This window comes from Lygodium microphyllum, chromosome 23 (genome assembly GCF_053477565.2).
Source record: "Lygodium microphyllum isolate KBCC chromosome 23, Lygodium_microphyllum_v1.1.10, whole genome shotgun sequence".
NCBI classification, from domain to species: Eukaryota; Viridiplantae; Streptophyta; class Polypodiopsida; order Schizaeales; family Lygodiaceae; genus Lygodium; species Lygodium microphyllum.
Genome location: NC_141157.1, coordinates 126147934 through 126158411, shown reverse-complemented (window position 1 = coordinate 126158411; position 10478 = coordinate 126147934). Strand labels below are relative to the sequence as shown.

General features: G+C 40.2%; 1 protein-coding gene across 1 annotated transcript; it reads right to left on the bottom strand.

The window, feature by feature from the left end:
• Positions 1 to 297: 297 nt before the first annotated feature.
• LOC148016721 (digalactosyldiacylglycerol synthase 1, chloroplastic-like) lies at positions 298 to 687 on the bottom strand. Its single transcript, XM_087663917.1, has one exon. The coding sequence runs from the start codon at positions 685 to 687 to the stop codon at positions 298 to 300; it is 390 nt and encodes a 129-aa protein (XP_087520043.1).
• Between the last annotated feature and the right edge of the window lie 9791 nt (positions 688 to 10478).

Here is a 10478-nt window from a genome sequence, read left to right as displayed (position 1 = left end):
ATCTTTCAATGCAAGGAGGCAGTGAAGAAAGTGCTGAAAATTGCTACCAGCCATACACCGGGCTCTCCACAGCTGGAGGGGGAAGATGAATCTCTTTGCTATGTTGTGAAGTATAGTTCATTGTTCCAAGCAAGACACCTAATATTAACCGTGCATCCTCATTACCAGATGCATAGAAATGAGCAAAGGCAAGCCCGTTATCGATAAGTTCAGACAAATTTGGCAATGACATTGACAGTGTCATTGTCTTCTTCTGAAGCACATAAACCACTAGTATATCCTTCTTTGGAACCTGATCTAGCTCAGCATCTGGATGAACCTATCTGTTGTTGCCTCCCAGGACAAAAGATAGAGCTGCTCTGCAGAAAGAGGTACTGGATCTACAGCCATGGCCTGGTTCACTTTCTCAACAAACTCATGTGGCGTTCTATACATTAGACAGTTGGGAAATGAACGGAAAAACTCGTTTGAAGGATGGTCTGCACAGACCACTATTTTTCCCATTGCAAGTGCTTTTGCAATAGTTGTGCACACAACATCACTGATGATCGGATTGATGAAAACCTTATAGCTATGAAGAGAGGTGTCTGCATGATCTCTTCCTTGATGAAAGTTGATACTTACACCAAGTTTTTCAGCCGCAACTTTTACTTCAGCAGAGTCTTCACCATTGCCATAAACATCCATGATGAGACTTTGGAGCTCTTGCCAGGAGCAGCCATAGGCTGTTCCTCCAGGCCCGTGGTAGGCGTTTCATAGGCCATGACAATGGCGGGTCTAGGTAAGTACATGGGAATCTTTTAGAAGCTGCATCAAGAGATAATCTACCATCTGAAGGATAGAGATCATGTGCGCATTACTCAGGAGGAAGAAAACCCAGCGGTGCCACGGAATTGACAGTCATATTCATCATTCGCAATTGTTTTCTCGGGAACAATAATAGACGATGCCCAGATACCCTTCAGCTATCTGGTGCTTTGGAAATGTAAAGTGGATCCAAGTCGCCAATGCACCAACCCAGTAAGAAAAGTTGCAACAGGTTGAGGACCAAAGCACAGGCCAGCATCAGTTTGAGGACAGTTCCTAGAGCTGCCCTGGTGGTGAGAGCAAGGGAGAGGAGAGACTCCATAGGGCCTTTGACATATCAAGATTTCGTAGCCTTTTTTCAAGAGAGAAAAGCTGTGTGACAAGATCTGAAGCATTGTTTCGAAGATCCTTTGAGGAAGCAGGCCTGCATTTGTTTAAGACTAAGTTGTAGAAAGGATTCCCAAAGGAGCTGTTTGCTATGAGGATGTACGTTTTAATTATGAAGCCCCTCGAACCAAATCCTCTTGCTCGCCAGACTTGAGCCAAAATAAATTTAAAAATTGCAGGAAAAGTGGTCAACTTTAGACCCATGTTTTGATGCATTTTGGGTCATACAGACATCGTGTGGAATCCGATTTGGATGGTTCTTACTGGGAACTGAATGTATGACATGTTGGCATCATGGATGGATGTATATGACAGTTTTTGGACACATGTATGACAATCATATTGCTAAATACCATTTTTGGATAGATTGTATTGTTGTTTTCTTCTGAATTTGCAGCAGTCATAATGTCTGACATGACACAGATCACTCAGATCATGGGAGACAAATTGACCAAAGACAACTATAGTGTTTGGTCTTATAGGATGGAGAATTTTTTGATGGTGGGTAGAGGTCTATGGGACCTCATAACAAGTGATGATGAATGTCCAGAAGCTCTCGAACATCCAACTGAAGAGCAAAAGAAAGCGTACAAGGATTGGCCTGGGAAGAACAGGAAGGTTTTGCATTGGATCTCCATATGTATTTCAGAAACATTGATTCCTCATATAAAAAAGGCAAGTACTTGTAAGGATGCATGGGAAATCATAGAAAAAATGTATGGAATATGTACAGAGGCTCATAAGATACAACTTAAGTAGAGATTACATGGTGCATGGAGAGGCAATCGTAGTATCAGTGACTATGTGGCAGAAATCAAGCAAATTTCAGAAGACCTTGCATCCATTAATGCACCTGTTGATGATGATGACTTAGTGTCAGTGACACTAAATGGGCTTGGACTGGCTTTCAAATCTTTGGATACCTCTATTTTCGTTAGGGGAGGCTCTATGCCTAACTTTAAGGAGCTTATTGGATTGCTACTACAGAAGAAATCAAGTTGGGATTGAATGCATCTAGCAGTGGCAAAAATACAGGTGGAGATAGTGTTTTCTATCACCAGAGAGGTCGTGGGAGCTCATCTAGAGATAGAGGCTCTTCACTTGGTCGTAGTAATTATGGTTTTGCTCATGGAAGAGGCAACTTTGGTCATGGTGACTTCATGCATAGAGGCAGGGGGAGATCTTTCCCTAGAGGTAGAGGAAGTCTAGTCCTTCTTCACAAAGAGATGGCACTTGTCATTATTGTGGGCAGTTTGGTCACTTTGAGAGGGATTGTTATCATAAATAGAATGCTATGCCTAGGGGTCGTGGAAGGACCCAATATGGCCACTATGCAGGCACTTATGGTGGTACAGGTTATGGACCTAGAGGTGGATCGCCTAGAGGTCACCTATTTGCTATGGAGCATGTGCTTGGGAGCATGACTCATCCTCTTCGTGACAATGACTGGTTTTTGGATTCAGGAGCTACAAACCACATGACTCATCATGCTGAGTGGTTTGATAGCAAGGAAAAATGCAGAATGATGAATATGTTGCCATTGGTGGTGATACTTTACACAAAATTACTCATATTGGTAGTGTGCCACTTGTTACTAAAGATGGGATTGAGAACAAGCTTGGTGATGTACTTTATGTGCCCACAATAACTAAGAACCTAGCATCGGTTGGTCAAATGACAGATCAAGGATTGCAGGTGAGATTCAATAAGTTTGGATGCTTTATTGAAGAGTTCCATAATGGGAGAACTGGCAGGGTGATTGCTCATGGTAGAAAGAAAGGGAGATTGTTTGCTTTGGATGCAGGTACTCTAGTGATTCAAAACTCTATGTATGTTGAGAGAGGACATGGGCAAGATAAGGATGTGGAATTATGGCATAGACAGATTGGTCATGTTAATTTGCAAAGATTGAAGCAAATGCAATCAAAACAGATAGTCCGTGGTCTACCGCATTTAGGATATGTGAATTTTGATCATGTATGTGAGGCTTGTCAATTTGGCAAGCAGTCCAGATTGCCATTTCCAAAGAGGGGGAGAATAAGTAGCTATCCTTTGGAAATAATACACTCAGATATTTGGGGCCCATGTCAGAATGTTTCCATGAGCGGAAAATGTAGATTCTATATCACCTTCATTGATGATTTCACCAGGATGACTTGGGTGTACTTTATGCAGCATAAAAGTGAAGCATTTGAAAAGTTCTTGGAATTTAAATCTATGGTTGAAAAGCAGTTTGGATGCTACATAAAATGTTTGAGGTCTGATAATGGTGGAGAGTACATGTCATATGAGTTTTGTGACTTCTTGAGAGATCATGGTATCAAAAGGCAATTGACATGCAGGTATACACCTCAGCAAAATGGTGTGGCTGAAAGGAAGAATCGGATTATTGTAGAGGTTGCAAGGGCAATGATGAACCAAATGAACATGCCATTGTCATATTGGGCAGAAGCAATGCATACTGCAGTTCACATTATGAATAGAACACCTATAGCCTTGATTCATAATATGTCACCATATGAGAGAATGTATGGCATGAAACCCACTGTTGCATACCTTGGAGTCTTTGGATGTGTCTGTTATGTTCATGTTCCGGATGATTTGAGAAAGAAGATGGAACCTAAGGTTGTAAAATGCATTTTCCTTGGATATCCTGATGAGAAGAAGGGATACAAATGCTATGATCCGGTGAGTAAGGAAGTATACATAAGCAGAGATGTCAAATTCAGTGAATATGAATCATGGTACAAGCCCAAAATTGTAGTGGATGTTGATTCCTATGAAAGCAATGATGATAATGGCTATGGAAGGAAAATTTCAGCAAACAGCAAAACTGAAAATCAGCATGTGGAAGATGCTTCAGAACCTCAAGAGAATGTGAAAAGTAGTGGCAGCTACAGTCCATGGAGTGGTAGATTGAGAAATGCACAAAGGAGTGCAGAAGTTGCAAAAGGTAAGAGACCAATGAATGAAAGTTCAAAAGATGAATCTATAGATGACGAGTATGACATTCCGCATGTTAAAACACCTGGCACTAGAAGTGCAGGAAAGTATGTGCCACCACATGCTAGATCAGATGAGACACACGGTAGTGCACCTCAATTGAGAAGGTCAGAAAGGGTAAGGTATCCAGTTGATAGATTGACTTATAATGGGTTCATGAAGATGCATTATGCATACATGGTTTCTTATGTACAACATGTGGAGCCTACTTGCTTTGAAGAAGCAGTAGAGAGCAAAGAGTGGAGACAAGCAATGGATGAAGAGATGAATGCACTAAGGAAAAACAAGACTTGGGATTTGGTGAAACTACCTTATGGCAAGAAGTCCATTGGATGTAAATGGTTTTACAAGGTCGGATGGTTCTCTTGAAAGGTATAAAGCAAGGCTAGTTGCAAAAGGATATGCACAAACTTATGGTTTGGACTATCAAGAAACATTCAGTCCAATAGCTAAAATGACGAAAGTGAGATTGGTAATTGCTTTGGCTTCTATCTATGGTGGGAGGCTTTATCAAATGGATGTGAAAAATGCATTTTTGAATGGCAACTTAGAAGAGGAAGTGTACATGGATCAACCAGAGGGCTATGTGGATCCAAAATACCCACATTATGTATGCAGGTTGAAGAAGGCTTTATATGGACTGAAGCAAGCACCAAGAGCATGGTTGATAGAATCAACAAATTCTTATGCAATATGGGATTTCAGCAGAGCAAAGCTGATTATTCACTTTATGTGAGACATACAGAAGATGGTATGGTTGTTGTGGTCATCTATGTTGATGATCTCATTATTACAGGTACACTTGAGAAGGAGATTACTGAAGTCAAGCATGGGTTACATAAAGAGTTTGATATAAAGGATCTTGGTTTGTTGAGATACTTCTTGGGTATTGAGGTTATTGACACACCTCATGGTATATGGCTGATACAAAGGCAATATGCATTGGAGATGTTGGAAAAATATGGCATGATAGGATGCAAACTGGTTGATACACCATTGGATCAAAATGCTAAGTTGATGGATGATGGATCTTATGTTGAGGATGTTACTATGTTCAGAAAGATGGTTGGTAGCCTTATCTACTTGACCATTACAAGACCAGACTTGAGTTATGCTATTGGATTGGTAAGTCAGTTTATGCAGAAACCATGCAAATCACATTTGGATGTAGTGAGAAGAGTTCTTAGATATGTGAAGAAGACAGCTGGATTTGGGTTGTTTTATGAAAAAGGAATCAAGCCTACATTGTTTGGATACTCAGATGCAGGCTGGGTAGGTAGCTCTATGGATAGAAGATCTACTAGTGGCTATGCATTCTTGTTTGGATCAGCCATGGTAAGTTGGAGCAGTAAGAAGTAACCTACAGTTGCTCTATCAAGCACTGAAGCAGAGTATAAAGGCATTGCATTGGCAGCATGTGAGCAGACATGGCTGAGATTGATCCTATATGAGATGGGGATAGAGATTGATGGTGGAGTCATTATGTATTATGACAATGTTAGCAGCATTATGTTGGCAAAGAACCCAGTCTACCATGCAAGAACAAAACACATAGAAGTGCACTATCATTTCATTAGAGAAAAAGTCATTGATGGAGAGATTGACTTGGTCCATGTGAAAACAAATGACCAAGTTGCTGATATCTTTACCAAAGCATTAGGTAAAGATAAGTTTGAATACTTCAGGAGTGCACTTGGAGTATTACCTTTGCAAGATCATTCTGAGCTTGAGGGGGAGTGTTGAGAAATAAGCCAAAGTCTAAGGCATAGTCTAAGCCTTATCATATTGTTGTATGTAAAGTGTCCTTAATTTTGGGGTATCTATCTTTGAGGATACCATTTTTAGTGAGAGTAGACTGTTGGAAGAATGGTTGGAGAATAATGGAGGAGAAGTTGACATTGAGCTTCTAATCTGTGCTTGTTCCATCTTTGTCTTCCTCTATTTGAAGTTTTATTACTTGCTAGCTATTTATAGAGTTCCCCATCCTTGATCCCATTAATGATAATAGTGGAGACTCCTTTTTGAGTAGGTTATTTAGGTGTCTGAATCTTCTTGAAGAGGCTATGGATGTGTGTAATGTAATCACGGATCTCCTTTTTGTCTTTATAACTTACATTCATCAAGTTAGCAGCCAAGTATAAGTGTGTCTTGCTTCTAAGAATCTCTTGATGAAGAGGTCATTGATATTGTCAAAGACATTGTGTTCAGTATGATCGAGACTAGTAAACCAAATGTGTCCTTTTTACCTTAGGCACAACCCAAAAACTTATGCATGCTGACTAGATCCTAGAGACTATTGGCCTCACAAACTTGCTTAAATAGCTCAATGAAGCTATAAGGGTAATCTCCTAGCTTTTACTTCTTGACTTGTTTTTTACTACCAAGACTTTTATTTGGCTCTTAGTGTTTGTCACAATTCCTAACCTACCAATATTGAGGCACTTAATGTTGACTACTTTGTTCATTGGCCAAATTATCTAGCAACCTCTTAGTTAAGAGTTCAACTAGAGGTCTACCTTCAAAACTCTTTCTTTATTGACATTGGCTCTTGGTCTGTTTCTTCTTGCAAATGCTATGATGTATTGGACCCAGTTTAGTTTGCCTCTCTCATTTTCTTATCAAGTCTTTGGACTTGCAAGAATTTAGTGACTTGTTATAGCAAGTCTTTTCTGAACCTTCTCTCCTCTTCTAGTTTAGTTAGTACTTCATGTGTTGATCTCCCCCTATAGACTACCCTTGTCTTTTGATTACATTTCTCTAATAGCTACCATATTTCTTTTGGGAACTAGCTAGGATCAAACCTACAATTATCTAGATTTATTTCGGGAATTAGCTAGGATCAAACCTAAAACTATCTATGTTGTATCCCAAAACATACATGCTCTCTAACTGTTCTTGTTGGACTAGAGTTTCAATGAGGTTGATCAAGTTAGATAAGGAGGGGATGGTTCCTGAGGAAGACACTTTTTGATCCTAGAGTTCGTCGAGTGATCTATATGTTGGCCACTTGGGGTCAAGCTAGTCCTCACCTTCATAGCCCTCATCGCCAATTAGTAAGGTTAGATGATAGCTAGGTCATCTTCTTAAGGTGTTTTCAATTATAGCTCCATTTTTTAGAGAGTGTTTCTCTTTCTACTCCATGGTCATCAAGTTTTTCAACAATGATGGATGTTTTTTTAATTTCTTTTTACCAATCCCCTCATTTTTCTTCCTTCTCATTTTAGTTGTGTATGATCCAAATAAAATCTCTCTTATGTGTTTCTTTCTCAATTTTACATTTTCAATTATTTTTTGTTTCTTCTCAAGCAACCAATTTTCATTTCATCTCAATGTGCAAGTGCGATGTGCTCAATCTAGCTTTTTACTTTTCCACACATAATGTGTTTTAATCAAATCCAAATGGTTCCATGGAGTTCATGCTCAAGAAGGCTGTTCAATTTCAATGCAGAGACAAACATCAACCACAATTAATGCATTCTTACAATACCTAAATTTGTTGCCCCCTTCTTAGTGATCCAATCCTTCATGAATACTTGTGAGGGTCATCTATGGGATATCTAAGTCCTCTCATGTGGTGGTTTGTCTAGGTTGTGTTTGCTAGATAGGTTCCAATCAAGTTGAGTTCAAGCATGGGTCTTACTTTGAGCCTATTTTTGGAAGTTTATGAATAATTTGATGAGGATTCCAAGTTTTATTGTTAGGTTCTAGCTTAGCTCAAGGAATGGTTGGGGAGCAAGGTTAGGTGCCTTGTGTTCATCAGTGTGGATAGGGTCATGGATTTGTGCATGGGTTGAATGGGTACCCCAATTTAGGATTTAGATGTAGTTGTAGTCCTTGGCAATGGCTTTAGGTAAGGCTAGAAGGAAATTTAGTCCTATTAAGTGAGGAATGATTTGCATTGAGGGTAAATATTCTGGAGACAAAGAGGATTGAAGGCAAGCCAAATCAAAACACACACTCAAACTATATGCTGGGTTGTGTATTAAAAAATTTACTTGGAATGTAAGAGAATTCTTAATCTTGGAGGGTAGATTCAAGTTCAAGAATAGACGTGAGTGTGAACATTAATTTCATTAAGCAAGACATCCTTGAAATTCAAATAGAAGAGAAATAGGGCATGCAGTGTACTTGACGATGTGAGTGGCTTGGATACAAACATGAAACTTAAGCCTTTGCTGATTTTTTGGGGGATTCTCCTTGCAATCTTGTAGCCTCCTAGAAACCTCTTGTTGTTTAAGGTAGCTTTGCTTCATGATGCCTCTCAGGATCCCAATCTATTGAAGCAATGGTGTCTCTATCTATGGAATTCACCCAAGGTAATTCTCAATTGTTCATATATTGTAACCTTCCATTTTGATAGTGATAGTAGCATGATTCAAGGTTTTTGTAGATGCTAACTGGGGTTACAAATGCCTCATATGGTAACAAATGATGTGGGCTCTTTTCTTCCTTCACAAGGAGAAAAGGAATGCTGGAATCCCTTCCATCTCAATGAGACAGCCTGATTGAAACAAACAAGTCAACAAGATTGCTTGAGTTCATTCATATCAATCTTCTTTAAATCAAGGAGAAAAGGAATGTTGGAATACCTTCCATCTTAATGAGATGGCCTATTTGAAAAGAACTATTCAACAAGATTGCTTGAGTTCATTCATATCAATCTTCTTTAAATCAAGAGGGCATACTTAGTTCAATCCATCTAGCAAGATTACAATGAGAAGAGAAAAGGAAACAATGCAACATTGGTAGCTTAATAGAGCATTTGAGATCACAAATTTTTTGCTCGGTGTTTTGCTACCTCCACTCCAATGTGTCTAAGTATGCCTTTCTCTAGGGACTATCAAAACAATTCTTGCACTACACTTGATCCTTTGCTCTATTTGGTTACTTCCAAGAACACTGCATAGAAACTTCTCCAACTACCATGGGTGCAATACTGAAATTGGTTGTTGTTTAGACATGGAGTTATGATGATGCAATCATAGCAAGATACTTATAGACAACACAAGAGCTCAATTGGGAGTGTTGTCCACTAGCAATGCTTTTGTCAATGAGATTTCAATCGCCCTAGATTTGTATGCACCCTATGACAATTTTAAAGAATAAAGGGAGAACTTTTGGTCATTTGATTCAATCTGAAGACCAAAATAGAAAAGGAAGAAGCTAATTTGGTTGATTCAATTCAAGTGTAATATTTCCACACGAAATATTAAAGAATTTTGACCACTACACGCCCCGTGCAAAAGCAGTGCTAAGTCATCTCCCGCAATGGAATAATGTTAGTGGCTAAGTCCTTACCCCGCATGCTTCAATAAATAGCTCACTGCATTGAGCGTAGGAGGCCGAGGCTAAAAACCTGCAAGACCACACACGAACACCCTTCACGGGAAAGGCAAGTGGATAATGGATAAGAATTTTGCAAATTTTTTTTATTAACCCCTCCCCTTAGCCGATGCATGGCAGAGGGAGGGGGAGTGTGAGAAGTAGGAGAAGCATGGGGGGAGGAGGAAGCATGCAAGAGCCATGTGTGTGGCTACCTTCCTCCCCCCTTAGCCTATATAAACTCCCCCTTAAGCTTGGAGGGGGGAGTCAAAGGAGCTGCCGCCCGTGTCATTGCTAGCCGCCATCGCCAAGAACGCCGCCTGCTGCCACGCTGCGCCACACTTCGCCACCCAACGGCCACCATCATCATCGTACTCCTCCTCGTTGTCATCGCCCTGCCCGTCATCCTCTCCTCCCATGATTTCTTCCCCCCTCCACGTCATTCTGTTTCAAACAGAAGCTTCTTGGAAGCTTCTAACAAGGCTTTCATAAGCCTTGTACATGCGGCCTTCCCCAGGTTTTTATAACCACGCCTTGTAAAGATAATTTTTGCGCAAGGGAGGGAGTAGGCAGATTTTGAGACTAATTTGCCAAAGGCTAGAGGAAGTTTGAAGATCGCAAAAAGGCAAAGGACAAGTTTGCGGAGTCAAGAACCTACGTCATCGATGGCCCCTAAACAAAAGACACGAGGTGCACACGTGGGAGCCTCCAACCCAAGTTTACACATGGACATCGCTACGAGTCCTCATGCCCAGGTTCCAATTGTATTTCTTGCATGAAAGGGATGCGTTAAGCACGATGGTTTTTAGAAAAATTTAAATGCATCTATTCGTTTTACAATGTTTTGTGCATGCTGATTAATTGAAATTGCTTGCACTCCCGTCAACAAGGGTAATTGCAATCTCCTTGAATGTATAATGCATAAATTAGAAGAGGGATCATGCTAAGAAGGGTAGAGC